The 16186-nt window shown below is 41.9% G+C and overlaps 1 protein-coding gene across 1 annotated transcript in view; it reads right to left on the reverse strand.

Annotated features, from left to right (window-relative positions):
- Positions 1 to 371: 371 nt before the first annotated feature.
- The window catches only part of POMT2 (protein O-mannosyltransferase 2), a 36149-nt gene continuing 20334 nt past the window's right edge, over positions 372 to 16186 (reverse strand). Inside the window, exons 12-21 of the mRNA XM_070931427.1 lie at positions 11747 to 11825; positions 10909 to 11060; positions 9946 to 10037; positions 9237 to 9313; positions 6580 to 6651; positions 5645 to 5704; positions 5173 to 5278; positions 3091 to 3231; positions 2253 to 2367; positions 372 to 763 (exon numbers count right to left, since the gene is read on the reverse strand). Of these exons, the coding sequence (XP_070787528.1) occupies positions 658 to 763; positions 2253 to 2367; positions 3091 to 3231; positions 5173 to 5278; positions 5645 to 5704; positions 6580 to 6651; positions 9237 to 9313; positions 9946 to 10037; positions 10909 to 11060; positions 11747 to 11825 (1000 nt within the window). The 3' untranslated portion in view covers positions 372 to 657. The remainder of the gene's footprint in view (positions 764 to 2252; positions 2368 to 3090; positions 3232 to 5172; positions 5279 to 5644; positions 5705 to 6579; positions 6652 to 9236; positions 9314 to 9945; positions 10038 to 10908; positions 11061 to 11746; positions 11826 to 16186) is intronic.

Genomic DNA, 16186 nt, shown 5'->3' on the forward strand with positions numbered 1-16186 from the left:
ACGACTTGCTTAACTGCAACTAGTAGCTAGTGCTGAGAGACAGAAGTATTATGCAAAAATAGAAATAACTTGTGTTTTGTCTTAGAAGAAAAGAATGCACAGAAACCTGTAATGCTTCAACCAACTGAAACATTTAAGTCCAATTATTTAAGATCAAAGTAAGAAAGAGATGATTCTTGAGGGTATATATGTGTACACACAGAGAGACAACTTCCCTTTAAAAACATCATAAATTATTGGTTCTGAATGATCCCATTTGCAAAAGACCATTTTTTTAAAAGCACAGTTGATATTCCCTGTTGTCATGTCACATTTGAACAGAGATAGATTGCATAATCTACAGCTTTTTGAAACACATGCATCCTCAAAATCACACATTATGACATTGCTGTAGATTGTCTTGATAAGACAGCATGAGTGTTTAAATATTGCTTGGACGGTTCAAACTTTAAAGTAGCAGCTGGCTCAAATGACTGGAGCAATGGACCTTTCTGTCAGAGGTTCTCCCACACTGTTGCCTCCTTCTTCGATAGTTCACTGTCTCCACTCAGAAATGTTTAAGAGAAGATTCTTCATATCAATCATCAAATGGACGGAAATGTTTGACCACGTCTATTCTTCCATTTTATTCCTTTTTTTTTTTTTTAAGAGCTGGATCTAAAACTCCCATGTTTCCAGCCATTTAAGGCCTGCCATTGAGCTGCTAGGATCAGAAGCCAGAGGTCCCGTCATCCCGTAGGATAGAGGATGGAAGAGGTAAAAGCTGTGGAAAATACACATACACATATAAATAATAAATTAAATTCCCCAAAACACAGGGTCATAAAAGCAGACGGTATCTCAGCATCCCCTAGGTTGGCCTAACTAATAGTACATAATATTTATAACATATGAGAGTTCATTCAATTGTATTGTTCACTGAATTCTGAATTAAAAGAGAAAACGGCAATTGTGAAAGAAAAGCTGTCTACATTACAATATTTAGGGAACATCTCAGAATAGGGTAATATGACCTGGATTTGGGGAATATTACCATCAGTCTCTTGCCATAGACTGATCATTCCTTGTTGACTTGGAGTTCTGTGGTGTTTCACCCTTTATGGGAAGATAGGATCTATTTAAACAGTCTAATGGACACTATTTGGTTTCAGTGGAAGCTTGGAATTGTTCCTGGAGCTCTAGAACCTGCTTTAATCTCCACTTGGGACAAGAGAGTGGCAATGGCCTTAGATCTAATTGTATCTGTGTAGACTCTCTAGGCACATGGATCATGCAGGGTTCCCTGGTTTCCAGAGGAATTCAGATGATGAAATAGCATAAGAGATGCTTTAAAGTGCTGTTGGAAGAAAATGAAGAGTGAACCCAATCAAAAGTAAAAGCTTTCCTTGAGAATTACCTGGTGACATTAAAGGCAGCAAAGGTAGCTTTTCTCGACTCTTATTATATCTGCAGAGAGATGGCTGGTGGCCCTTTTAAGATAACCAAGTCTCAGTCCCCCAAATTCCCACCAGGTGAATGTTTACAGGCTGCTGTAAGTTCTGTTCTAGGTGTCTGCCTCACAGAGTTACTCAGATTCACTCGGAATTGGAATCTGATTGCACAGATCCTATGAGCTGCATGAGGTATAGTCTTGCCCAGTTACCTGGGAAGAGTTTGAATCAGTTGCTCTAATGAAAAGAACAAGGTCCTTTAAAATGAGCCGTGAATTCAGTCATCTGTTTTAGAGCCATTGAGATTGGCCCGCCCCAACTGTGCTGGCAGAGCAGGCATGCTTGCGGACCCTATTGGCCTGGTGGGGTCCAGGAGAAGGGCCTCCTCTGCCGTTGCACCTGTCCTCTGGAACATGATTCCCCCTCCCCCCGAGTAAGATTGGCTCCAAGCCTTCCAACCTTCCATAAGAACCTAAGGATCTGGCTCTGCCAGTTAGCTTGAGGCACCAATGGGGGTACATCACAGTGATCAATTAACAAATCCCCCCTCCCTCTCCCCATCCTGCTCCCCTCCTCCCCATCTTTAATTGGGTTTGCTTGTGTATTAATTTATGTTTTTAATTTATACTATTTTTATCTTTTATGATGGTAAACTGTCCAGAGTTACCCTGAGGTAAGATGGGTAGCCAGTAAACATTATAAATAAATGAAATAAATTGGTTGATTAAGTTTGCTGGGAGGTGACATGTGGATAGATTTGGGCAATTAATTAAATATAATTAATTAAATATATTTTTGAACAGCTCAAGAACTGATTCTCACCTGTACATACTGAGCACAACCAACACTGCTATTCCATAGTTATAAATCTTCCTAGCTTGAATGCTGGTTGAAAAAAACGAAACACAGAATTTCAAGAATATATCCCACGTAATCCCTGAGGGAAAAACAACAAATTAAATCTGATTTGCAATTAAATTAATACAGTTTATATGACAACCATTCATGCATTTAATCAGTTTTCCCCATCTCATTAGAAATCACAATTTGGTAGAAACTTCTGGAAGATTTATATGGGGAGAGAAAAATCTGTGGAAAAGAACATTCAGGCCTTAGGCAGGGCATTTGGGGACAAATGATGGACAAATGATTGGCAAGATATAAAAAGACTTTTAAAAGAAGTACCTGTCGGATTTTATATCCTGAGACCAAAAATAAGAATATTTAAAGCTGAGCTTTTAACAATATTCTTAACCAATACACCTTGAAACCATTGTAAAAATAAAGTATTTCTGCAACACATTTGAGGGAAAATTGATTTAGAATCTTTATCAAACTCCTATTTGAAACAGTTCCTGATCATTCTAATGATCATTCTAATATCCACATTATCAATACAGAAATGATGAGAATAGGGCAATAGATTGCACAGGGCTATTGAATAACAGCTGGTATGTTGTATCCTAATCTCCTAAATTCAATTCTAGATTACAGTGGTCTCAATACTGATTTAAAAAATTGTTTCCTGAGAAACTTTTGAAAACATGCAACGTGTTAAGGTAAACAGTGTGATCTCTTACACTCATGCTTTTCAAGACTCTCTGTAATCTGATACATAACCACATTTAATTTCTGATATATGAAGATTTATAAATCTTACCTGTCAACATGATGGAGAAAAGCATGGCAGGGAAGTAATGATGGAAATACAGCACTCTGCCCATCATGAAGAAAGGAAAATAATGGAGAAACCATCCTAGGATAATCCTTCCCCCACCATGCAGCAAAACTTGAGCAAGCTCTGTAATATATGCATATACCTAAGGATGTTTTCACTGCCATTTAATCTTAAAATTGCATACAGTACAAGCATTGGATCCTTTGAAACATTATAGAGAGATCTAATTCTAGGGAATGTGTAAATACTAAATGCCATATTTACCACATTAAGGGTTCATTGGACAGAATGACTGCTAACCCTTGCTTTGTGGAAAACTTTCAAAAATACCAAAACAGACCACACTATTAATAATCAGATCTATTTTATTTAGGCATGATAGTAAACATTACAGTATCATGCTAGCTAAAGAAAGCCCCTGGAACACCAACAACCATTATGAATAAGTATACGAAAGAACATTTTGAAAGCTGATATGATTCCAAGCAAAAACCACATGAACTTTCATGATTACAAATAGTTCTCGATTTACGGCCACTTGTATGACCAGGTTACAAAGGTCCAACAGACAGCCCCCTCCCACAATCACATGACTCCATTTTGTGCACTTGGCAACCAGCCCTCATTTAAGGCTGTTTGCACTGTCCTGTAGTCACTGACTATGATTTGGGATTCCCTCCCCCCTAAAAGCAGCATTTACATCATGTTTTCAGTAAAACTGCCCTTTAGCGAATAACGGGTTTGCTTAATGGTTGTAGCATTAGTTTAACGACCACAGATTCACTTGATGACCATGGTAATTCACTAAAGAATCATCACAAAAAAGGAAGGCCATAAATTTGGGTCGGGCACATGATAATCCACTTTACAATAACTATCAGAATTTATGACCATTTTGTTTTAGTGCTTAAGGCACCAGACTAGAAGGCTGGAGATCATGTGCTCAAGTCCCACCTTAGCCCAGAAAATCAGCCAGGTGACCTTGGGTCACTGTCTTCCACTCAGCCCAACCAACCTCAGAGGTCTGTTGTGGTGGTGGTGGGGGAAATAAGAGGTGGAAGGTTTGTTGGAAGCCTTGAGTAATTTGTAAAAATAATAAAGAAGGCATATAAGAAATAATAATAAAATAAAATAATAAAATAAAATAAAATAAAATAAAATAAAATAAAATAAATAAAATAAAATAATAAAATAAAATAAAATAAAATAAAATAAAATAAAATAAAATAATAAAATAAAATAAAATAAAATAAAATAAAATAATAAAATAAAATAAAATAAAATAAAATAAAATAAAATAAAATAAAATAAAATAATAAAATAAAATAAAATAAAATAAAATAAAATAAAATAAAATAAAATAAAATAAAATAAAATAAAATAAAATAAAATAAAATGGCAGACTCCATTACTGTTATAAACCGAGGATTATCTGCATCTGGATAAGTCTTCTCCAGTTTTGTGTCACACACATATATTTTGTGTTCCCATAATTCCAAACTCATATGGCCAAAAATCATAGAATCTTATATGTTGAAGCCCAATCCAATTAAGGGAAAGGGAAAAGCTATTGTTATGTACTTAAAAAGCTGGGACACTCTAGTTAAAGCCATCTGAACATGAATTTCTATGAATAGTGCAGTGTTAGTGACATCAATGTATCCAACTATTAAGGAACATAAAGTGCATAATTAACGAAACAAGGAACAGTGAATTTATTATTTATTTATTTATTAATCAAATTTCTATACCGCCCTACTCCCGAAGGACTCAGGGCGGTGAACAGCCAAGATAAAATACAGACAATACAAATATTAAAAATCCCTTAAAATTATTAAATATTTCGGCCGAAACACATAATAATTCTTAATAGCCCTCCAACTTTCCAGTTTTAGTTTTTTGTATATGCGTTTCTGGATCTCAGCATCAGTGATAATCCCCCTTTTCTCCCTTTTCCAATAAACTCCCTCTGAAGGAAATGTAATATAGCACTGGCTACATAGCATTTATTGTTTTAAAATTCAAAGCAAGAATTTATAATAACAAGAAGAAAACTGATCTTACCTTTGTGTTCAGCTGTTAGCTGAACTCCTCGCTTCACAGCCACGGATATAAATATTATCATCATAAGATATAATCCAATAGCAATTAGACTCACCCACCAAATCACCTTTAAAAAAAACATTGTAATTAAGCCTATTCAGTGCAGTCTTTTTCTTCTGTTCAATTGTGTCCTATTCTAGGGGACTGCCTTGTAATTTTCTTAGCAAGACTTTCCAAAATGGTTTGCCATTGCCTCCTTCCTAGAGCTGACTGGCCCAAGTTCATGCAACTGGCTTTGTGCCGAAGGCTGATGCCTTAACCACTACACCAAACTGGCTTTTGCAACATAAATGATAAAGAAGCAAAAGATAAAGATTACAATTAGGAAAAAAAGATTATAAAGAAAACCACTCAAGTGGAATAAACACTCAAGGGAGCTCAAGACAAAGATGACTCAACCAATTTCAAGATAAAGAACCAAAATGTAACTTACCGGGTTTCCCAGCAAATAAACCCTATAGTCTGTTTCATTGACACCAGAAAAACGCAGACCCTATGGAGAAATGGATGGATGAATCAGAAGTGATCAAAGTATTTAACTTTTAGGCCTCATTTTTTAATTAACTAAATTTTCCTTCCATTATAAGAGAAAAAAGTAAAGGTAGTTCTTGACTTATACTGTAACTATAATTGAGGCCAGAATTATATACATAAATCATTTCAATTGTAGTTGAGGCATCACCTGAATGGATTTGAAGTTATGACCATTTTTCTGCAATGGTGGTTAAGTGAAGGCTGCAGTCATTAAGCAAACATTGTGTTCATTAAGAATATCCAGTTACCCTAATGAGTGTTTTTTGCCAGAAACCAGAAATAAATGCTAGCAACTGGAAAAAATGTCACAAATTGTGGTCACGATTGTGTGACGGGGCAAACTGCCATAAAAGTGAGGCAGTTGCCAAGGGCCCAAAGTACGACCATATGATCTTCAAGTGAGGGTTTGTAACTCCAAAAACAGGTTGCAAATAGCTCTGGAGAGATTTGTTGGGACTTCAAATGGTCGTTAAATAACCAGATGTAAGTCAAGCACTACCTGTATTTCGTATTTATAAAACAATTCAAACTTTCAATTAAAATGTGGGTTTAAATGCAGTTAAATATTTTTCAAGAACAGTTTTGCATGAGCTTCATAGGTTTTTGCCAACCAGCATTCCAGAAACATCTATCTAGATAACAGCCTCTAAATACCGAAGATTTCTATTAAGCAATAAGAACTACTGAAGAAAAAAAATAAGATTTGGGTGTGCAGATGTCATTTAAACATGCATCCTGAAAATATGCAAAAAAAACCTAAGAGCAATTCTTCATGCTATTCTTTTAAAAACAAGATGAAGTCAGAGCTCTACAATATTGATGCTGATCACATACCTGGTAATTGATTGGCCAATGCCAGGGTTTTGATGTGACTTCATTCTCCTTTGGTTTAAGGCCACTGTTTCCCTTCCAATGACATGAAAGGCACAGTTATCAGTTACATTGCAAAACCTTTGTAACTTCCCATTTACCTTTTGTCTGTCTGTCTGTCTGTCTGTCTGTCTGTCTGCCTGCCTGCCTGCCTGCCTGCCTGCCTGTCATTATACCTCTCATATTTAACAATGCACTATCCATCTAACTGATTTCATATAATAATGCATTAGCCACCTCTGGAAAGTTTATACAGACATACGTGCACACACAACACATATTCAACCTTTTACTGCTCTTTCTTATTAAATATTCTATTTTTCCTTCTGGTGGAGATAGCCTAACCCAGCCCACTTGGGGTTGGGAAGATGCTCCATAGTGAAAACTATGGGTATTTTTTTTCATTATTGTTCTTTATTCTCAACAATTATCCCCAAAATAGATTTTGCTTTTACACTGCCAAAGTATCTTTACTTTTACAAAAAGAATTATTTCCCCTAAAGTGAGTTAGAGTGTTCATGAATAACACTAAACCATGATATCATGGTATGTAAGTAGTAAGGAGCCCAATGCAATCTTGGGTTGATACATTCCTCACTCCCTGCTGCTCATGCAAAGTGAAATGAAACGAAAACAGAAAATTATTTTAGGCAGATAACATACTCTCTTCTCCTTACTGACAAATCAGGAATATAAGAAAAGCAAAAATGTAGCTCCAATGCACAGAAATGTTTGTTTTGTTTTATTTGTTTTATTTGATTTGTATACCGCCCTACTCCCGAAGGACTCAGGGCGGTGAACAGCCAGACAATAAAATAACATAGATACAAAAGATTTAAAAACCAGATAAAATCAAATTAAATCATTTTGGCCCAGACAAATTAAAACACCCCAATAATTTAAAAACAAATTAAAATTTACATATTTAAAAAGGGAAGAGATTAGGCCAAGCCCGCCTGATGGAATAAAAAGGTCTTCACAGCGCAGCGGAAGGTGCGCAGGTCCGGGATCCTCCGTATCTCTGGGGGAAGCCCATTCCAGATGGTAGGTGCCCCCACAGAGAAGGCTCTCCCCCTAGGGGTCGCCAGCCGACATTGTTTGGCTGACGGCACCCGGAGGAGTCCCTCTCTATGAGAGCGTACTGGCCGGTGGAAGGCTATTGGTGGTAGTAGGCGGTCCCGTAGATAACCAGGTCCTAAGCCATGGAGCGCTTTAAAGGTGGTAACCAAAACCTTGAAGCGCACCCGGAAGACCACCGGGAGCCAGTGCAGCTCGCGCAGGAGAGGTGTCACATGGGAGCGCCATGTCGCTCCCATTACCACCCGCGCGGCCGCACTCTGCGCCAGTTGGAGCCTCTGGGTGCTCCTCAAGGGGAGCCCCATGTAGAGAGCATTACAATAGTCCAGGCGGGAGGTGACGAGGGCGTGAGTGACCGTGCATAACGAGTCCCGATCCAGAAAGGGACGCAACTGGCGAATCAGGCGAACCTGATGAAAAATCCTCCCGGTCACGGCCGTCAAGTGCTCTTCTAAAGACAGCCGTGAATCCAGGAGGACGCCCAAGTTGCGAGCCCTCTCCGTGGGGGCCAATGATTCGCCCCCAATAGTCAGTGATGGCATCAACTGACTATATCGGGACGTCGGAAACCACAGCCACTCGGTCTTGGATGGGTTGAGCCTGAGCCTGTTCCTCCCCATCCAGATCCGTACGGCCTCCAGGCATCGGGACATCACTTCAAGGGCATCGTTGTAACTATCATCCAAAAACTATACTAATTCTCTAATATGGATGGCTTTTGGAATATAAATAACTGCTTTATCTAGTACCATACCAATAATGTTTACCATGAAAATGGATTAATACCAAATTGGTTACTTGTAACAATTCTGATTAACATTTAGAAATTAGAAAATGCTACTTATGAGCAACTCAGAGCACCTTGATTCTCAGTCCAAATCAAGCTGGCAGAAGTGTGAATAAAAGGATGATCTGCCTTTTACGGCCCAACTAAGGAGCTATAAAAGTCTGAAGATAAAAATACTAAGTTTCCAACTTCTTCCATTCATCAGCAATTCTCTTGCACGCGAAGAAACTCAGATTAGTTTTTAAAAAATATTTCCTCTTGCTAAAATATTATTAATAAACTATGTAAGATAATTTATCTTTCTTTAAGTATCTACAGTATACCCCAAATGTGTTTTTTCAAGACGCAACTGGACTTTCTGGGTTTTTTTTTTTAAAGACGTTTCGCTTCTCATCCAAGAAGCTTCTTCAGCTTTGACTGGATGGAGGGGAAGAAGCTCAGAGCTGAAGAAGCTTCTTGGATGAGAAGCGAAACATCTTCAAAAAACCCCCCAGAAAGTCCAGTTGCCTCTTGAAAAAGCACCTTTGGGACAACCATGACCTGGATGACTGAGAATCTCCACAGACACATCTACAGCATATTTTACAGGTATATGCTACTATCTAAAATATTTAATCTTCCCAGATCACTGAAAGTGCCTTGAAAACTACTGATTAGCAGAGAGACAGACTTATTGGATTGAATCTTCTGCTATTTTGGACCAAACTGTTGTTTTTAATTAGAATGTTAAACAATAACTCCCAAACAATCTACCTACTCGGATCATAACAATGTGAGATTCCAGTAGTATTTCTGGAAAGGAAGGTTTCAAAACATCCAAACTGATATTGGGCACTGTAGAAAAGAAGACAGTTTAAGATGAATCTTATTCATTAAAATCGCACAATCATTCTCTTGGCACTCAATTAAATTCAGTGGGTCAGCATTATTGAAATAGCAAAGCGAAACAAAATATGCAACCAAATCGTGACTGGTCAAATTTCCCTCAAGACCTCATTCTAGTAACATTCTGGAACATTAAAACTGAATCATAGGATGTTCCACTTTTCATTTTTCTAAGTCTCTGAGATGAGGAAACAAGGGCTACCCTAGAGTTGATGTGCCAAATAATTTAAAGCAGCTTTTTTCTGGTATCACTCTGTTCAACCATGTTTCCCTGAAAATAAGACCCAACACTCCCCCCCCTCAAAAAAAGAAACCAGCATGATTTTTCAGGATGCTCGTAATTTAAGTCCTACTCAAAAATAAGCCCCAGTTACAATTATCAGCCAGACAGATGCATTTAGTACTTAGTATTTCCCTGAAAATAAAACCTAACCAGAAAATAAGCCCTAATGAGTCTTTTGGAGAAAAAATTAATATAAGACCCGGTCTTATTTTCAGGGAAACACTGTGTGTGTGTGTGTGTGTGTGTGTGTGTGTGTGTGTGTGTGTGTGTGTATTAATGACATGTTACAATCACATACATCTGGAATTAATGTGATCTTCAATATTCCAAAGAGTATTTGGAGTCTCCTTCTGATATGGAGTGCAAGTGACTTCCACTTGTTCCCAGCCCCTGTGAAAGACAAATAGTTTTAATCAATTCACTCCAATTTGCAGTCATATTTCTTGACTCTTTTCAACACATCTTTTTGTAGAGATCTGTTTTTGCTAGGAAATAGGTAAATGATGATTTAAGGGAATTATTTATCTTATTTGTTGAACAAGCCAATTTAAACATGGTAACATCTTGTATAATAGGACACACATGGTGTTATTCTTGTATAGGATAACTGTAAAGGCTACATCTGTAATACTGGGAATACGTTCCAGGTGCTCATGATCAGGAAGAATAAATTCAAATGGAAAGAAAACTAGTTCACAATATAAGCATTTGGTCAAAGTCACTTGTGTTCAGTGGAGCTTATTTCTAGATAGGTTTCAGCAATGGAGGCTTCCTATAATGTAACAGCAGATATGAGCTCTTTTCTTTTTAAGGCCACAACCTATTACAAGTATATAGAATAGAATAGAATAGAATAGAATAGAATAGAATGGAATGGAATGGAATGGAATGGAATGGAATGGAATGGAATGGAATGGAATGGAATGGAATGGAATTTTTTATTGGCCGAGTGTGATTGGACACACAAGGAATTTGTCTTGGTGCATATGCTCTCAGTGTATATAAAAGAAGATACGTTCATCAAGAATCATAAGGTACAACACTTAATGATATTAATATAGGATAGCAAAGAATTAAATTAGCTATTCAGGCTAAAGGAAGAGTATGGCTCTAAAATATATATATGGCCATAAATCAGCTGTTGTTCAATTTAAATTAAAAATTAGAAAACGTAATTAGAAGAGTAATGAAAAATGGTCTCTTAAAATAACTGTAAAGCAATGTTTTAAGAAAAAGTTAGCTTAGACATTTGAAGAGTTACCATTTGGGCAATGTCTTTCCCGTCGAACCCAAGATACAGGTTGTTGCTAGATGAATCAAGCGTATTTGACTTCGCAGGACTTTGATACGTTTCCCATCCTTTCTTCCGACAACTTCAATTCGCCAGAAATCATTGGAGTCTCCAGATCCATTCTAGGAAATATATATATATTACAGGGTGGGGGCAAGGAAGAGACATTAAGAAAATCTTTGTCTCTAAATAGTTGAAATTGAAATGCATAGACCACCATTCCTTTTATCCCCACTAAAAAAACTTTAACAATAGGTTGGGGGGAAAAAAAGAAAAAATGCCTGGCTTATTCAGCATTTCCCTATTTTTTTTTATCCTCACAGAAAGGGAAACTCAGCATCCTGACTAGCTCCTTGGCTTTAGTAGTTATGTATTTTGGGGGTTCTGATTGCATCCCCCAATTACGTTTTAGTGCCTGAGCCTCTTGAAGTGGAATTTCCTGGCACACTACAGAGTCACATGATCACATAGCAAATTGAAAAAAATTAATAAAATTCTTTAGAAAAGCTGAATGATTTGAGGCCCAAGAAAAAAGTATATATAAGGTGACACTTATAGGTAAATTCTATGGTGGTATTTCAGTGCTTCAATTCGTTAGATCTGCTTTCCTCATATTTTCTTTTAGGAATTCTATATAAAGCAATATATTATTAACCATAAAATATCTTGTGTTTTCCTTGTTCTTCTATGAAATATCACAGATTTTGAACAATTTAAAAACAAGAAAGCTACAACACAAAAATGCAACCCTTTGCTTTAGCAAAATGTTTATTACAAATGGAAAGTAGAATTCTGTTTATTCACTTACAATCCCATATCCAGTGACCTGAAGATGTTTCCTTGTCAAGGGGGCTTCATGTTGATGACTGTGCAGATTTCTTGATGTCCTAAAGTTAAAATAAAGTTAAACTTTATTGATCCGATTTTGGGGATAATCTGAAGGATGACAAATGTTAAACAAAATGAGAGAAATATAATGCTTTGTTAAATATCAATTTATCTATCAATATACAAATATCATAATTTCTATAGGGTGCTATTGATTTCCATAGAAACAATTTTCAAATGTGCAGCCATGTTAGTTAGCTGTTATTGCTGCTATATAAAATCAACCAAAGAATCTCTATTGCCTCAAGGAAGCTGATCCTAAGCATTTAAAAGTCAAGTGTGTAACTTTACAAATAGAAAACATCCCAGAATGCACCTGAAGCACAGATAACAAACCAACATCGGCTTCAAAAGTTTACTTTAGTCATGGCTTGCAGATAAAAACTTATACATTCACTTTCAGTTAGAATAGTTAATTCAGACAAATCTAGAATGGACGTTGTCTTACCTGAACGTCCCTTTTCTGGGCGCTGCGTACACTATCCATGCATGGGTTAATCCTTCAGTGCTTGGCAAACAACTGAGTGAAAACAAAAGGCTTTTGTTCCCCTTTCCGGCTCCCAAGCCACGCCTCTGGTCCCATGATCCCCCAGTCTGAACGAAGGCGCAGCAGACAAGAAACCACACCAAGAGTAACTTATAAAACTCAACTTTATTAACTCAAATTAACGTAAGGAAAATAAACTAGTCTCAGCCATAAACAGTGGCAGGCAGCCCTAACGGGCGGGATATGGATAGTGTACGCAGCGCCCAGAAAAGGGACGTTCAGGTAAGACAACGTCCATTTTCCTGTGCGCTGCTCCCACTATCCATGCATGGGATATACCCAAGCTTAAACTCCCTGGGTGGGGAGCTGACTGCCTCCAGAGTCCTCCTCTGTCAGTACTTTCTGCAGAATTCTGCGGCCAAAGGATGCCTCGGCCGAGTTGTATGCATCGATCTTGTAGTGGCGGATGAACGGTGTGAGGGATGACCACGTCGCAGCTCTGCAGATGTCCACGACCGAGGCTTGGGTGGCCCAGGCCGCCGTGGTGGCCGCGCTGCGAGTCGAGTGCGGTAGGATCTTGCTGGGGGCCGGTTTGGCGCTCAGGTCATATGCCAGGGCGATGCAGGCCTTGATCCATCTGCTGACTGTGGCTGCTGATATTTTCTGACCCATGGACTTCGGGTTGAAGGAGACCAGGAGTCCCTCCATACGGCGGAAAGGAGCAGTCCGTCGGATGTAAGTGCGGATGGCGCGTCGCACGTCTAGGGTGTGCCACCTCGTTTCTCTGGGATCACGAGGTGAGGGGCAGAAATCCGGCAGGATGAGCTCCTGGGCTCGGTGGAACCACGAGTTGACCTTCGGGATAAAGGCAGGATCCAGGCGTAGGGTCACCGTGGAGTCGTGGAAAATACACAAGTCTTTGCGGACTGACAGAGCCGCTAGCTCTGAGACCCTCCTCGCTGAGGTGATCGCCAGCAGGAAGGTCATCTTAAACGATAGGTACTTAAGAGATGTTGAGTCTAGGGGCTCAAAAGGGGGCCCGGTCAATGCCCGCAACACAAGAGGTAAATCCCATGAGAGATAACGGTGAACTGTGGGGGGCCGCAGGTTGGTGGCCCCATGAAGAAACCCCTTGATGCGCGGGTGGTGTGCGAGGGATTGGTACGGAGGGCACGTAATGACTGTTGACAACGCTGCCGTCTGTCTCCGTAGGGTTGCGAGGGCCAGGCCCTTGTCTAGGCCAGCTTGTAGGAACCGCAGAATGTCCCGAATAGCGGCTGACGTGGGGTCGATGTGCTGGTGGGCGCTCCAGCGACAGAACGCCTGCCATGATGACTCGTAGATGCGGGACGTAGCCGGACGTCTGGCCGCCTGGATAGTGGCAACCACCTCGTCTGGTAGGCTGTCCTTCTTCAGGATGACCCGTTCAAATGCCAGACGGCTAATTGCAGCCACTGGGGCTCTGGGTGCGTGACTGCTCCTTGGCACAGGACGAGCTGCTGTGGTGGGATCACCCATCGCTGTTCTACGGACAGTGCTACTAGGTCGGCGAACCATGGTCTCCGGGGCCAGTTCGGGGCTACCAGGAGTAGGTCGGCTTTTTCTGCCAGTAGCTTCCGAATGAGTCGCGGGAGCAGCGGGACCGGTGGGAATGCGTACAGGAGACCCTCGGGCCATCTGCAACGCAGCGCATCGTGGTCCTCCGCTTGTGGTGTCGGGTAGCGTGATATGAAGCGGGGGAGCTGAGCATTGGTCGGGGTTGCGAAGAGATCTACGACCGGGTTTCCGAAGCGAGAAGCGAGTTCTTGGAACAGCTGAGGGTGGAGCTGCCATTCTGCTTGATCTATTGTTTCGTGGCTGAGCCAGTCCGCCCTCACATTGGTTGCTCCGGAAATGTGATCTGCTCTGATCGAGAGCAGGTGTCTCTCTGCCCAGCTGAACAGCTCCGCGGCCTCCTTCATCAGTGTACGGGACCTCGTGCCCCCCTCCCTGTTGACGTGCGCCTTGGCCGAGATGTTGTCGGTCAGGATTAAGATGTGATGCCCCTGCACCGTCGGCTGGAAGTTGCGCAGTGCCAGTCTGATCGCCCGAAGCTCTAGGAGGTTGATGCTGCATTGCTGTTCTTCCTGCGACCACTGTCCTTGCATGACTAGGTTGTGGAGATGGGCTCCCCACCCCCGAAGGCTGGCGTCGGTGGTGAGTATCAGACCGTCTGGCTCTAGAAAGCTGGAACCCTTTAGGAGCGACTGTGATGTCCACCACCTGAGGGACCTGCGGGCCTGCAGGGTGAGGTGTACTTCCTTCTTGGAGTTGGCCCTTCCCGTTCGCTGGAATGGAAGGAGGAACCACTGCAGGGGTCTCGAATGTCTGCGTGCCCATGGTACGATGCCGAAGCAGGATACCATCTTCCCGAGGAGGGTTGAGAGGTGGATCAGGGCAACTCTCCTCCTCGTCAGGGTCTGCAGAGTTAAAGTTCGGATGCTTTGGACTCTGTCCGGTGATAAAAATACCTGGCCGCTGGCCGAATCTATCAGTGCCCCCAGGTGAAGAAGCCTGGTGGTGGGCAGGAGCTGACTCTTTGCGAAGTTTATGGTGAAGCCGTGATCCTGGAAGACCTTGATCACCATCTTCATGTCTCTGCAAGCTTGGCCGGGCGTGGACGACAGGACCAGAATGTCGTCCAGATAACAGAGCACCCGGATCGGGACGGCTCGGAGCTTGGCCGCCACCACCGCTACCAGCTTGGTAAAGGTGCGGGGGGCCAAGGAAAGTCCGAATGGCATCGCGCGATATTGGTAGTGACGGACCGCGTATTCGAACCTCAGGTACTGACGGTGATGCGGGTGAATCGGCACGTGCAGATAAGCCTCCCGGAGGTCGACTGATTGAAGGAAGTCGCCCTGTCTCACTCCCGCTAAGATGGACTTGAGGGAGTGCATCTTGAACCTGCGGTATTGTACCGACAGGTTCAGGCGCTTTAGATTCAGTATGCCCCTCCAGCCCCCGGAATTCTTGGGAACCAAGAAGAGGGTCGAGTAGAATCCTGAGCCCCGCTGGCTGTGCGGGACCGGCTCTATGGCCTCGACCTCCAGGAGGTGGGCAATCTCCTGCGACATCAGCTCCTGAAGTTCCGAGGATCGAGGGGTTGGACAACGGACAAACGGGTGGGGCGGCTGGCCGGAGAATTCGATGGACAGTCCGGAAGAGCTCGTACGCCTTACCCAGGAGTCCGAAGTCGATCTGGCCCACAGTTGATGAAAGAGGATGAGCCGTCCCCCTATGGGCCCCGTGGGCCTGGAGTCATTTCTCCCTTCTGGCGGGCTTAGGGCCGGCTCCGCGGAAGTTGCGTTTAGGCTGCTGGTGTCTTCCTCGGTCTTGGAACTGTTGTCTGTCGTTAAATCTGTCTCCTCCCTGGTAATGGGAGCGGTGTGAGGAGGACCCCCTGGGTCCGGCGCCTGCACGAAAGGGCTGTTGGAGCGGGTAAGGCGTGTACCTGCGTTCCTGGCGCCTGTAGGTTGATGGGAGGATCTTCCTCTTGTCCTTCCCTTCAATCAGTAGGGGTCCAGCGAGGCACCAAACAGCTCTGGTGCTTTATATGGGGAAGCCGCCAACTTCCACTTGGCCTTGAAGTCGGCTTTCCATGGCCGAAGCCAGAATAGCCTCCTAGCAGTAAGAGTAGAGGCCAGCGCCCTTGAGGCGAACTTGGCTGAGTTCAGGGAGCTGTCGGCAGTGTATTCGGTGGCAGCTATTATCTTATTTAGATCTTGATGCAGTCTAGTGTCCTCAGGCGGGAGTCTGTCCTGCAGGTGACGAAGCCAAATGAGCGAGGCTCTGTTGAAGAAGGACGAAGCTGTCGCGGATCTGATTGCCCAG

The sequence above is a fragment of the Pituophis catenifer genome, unplaced genomic scaffold (assembly GCF_029215685.1).
Source record: "Pituophis catenifer annectens isolate HBS135680 unplaced genomic scaffold, rPitCat1.0.hap2 SCAF_1, whole genome shotgun sequence".
Classification (NCBI taxonomy): domain Eukaryota; kingdom Metazoa; phylum Chordata; class Lepidosauria; order Squamata; family Colubridae; genus Pituophis; species Pituophis catenifer.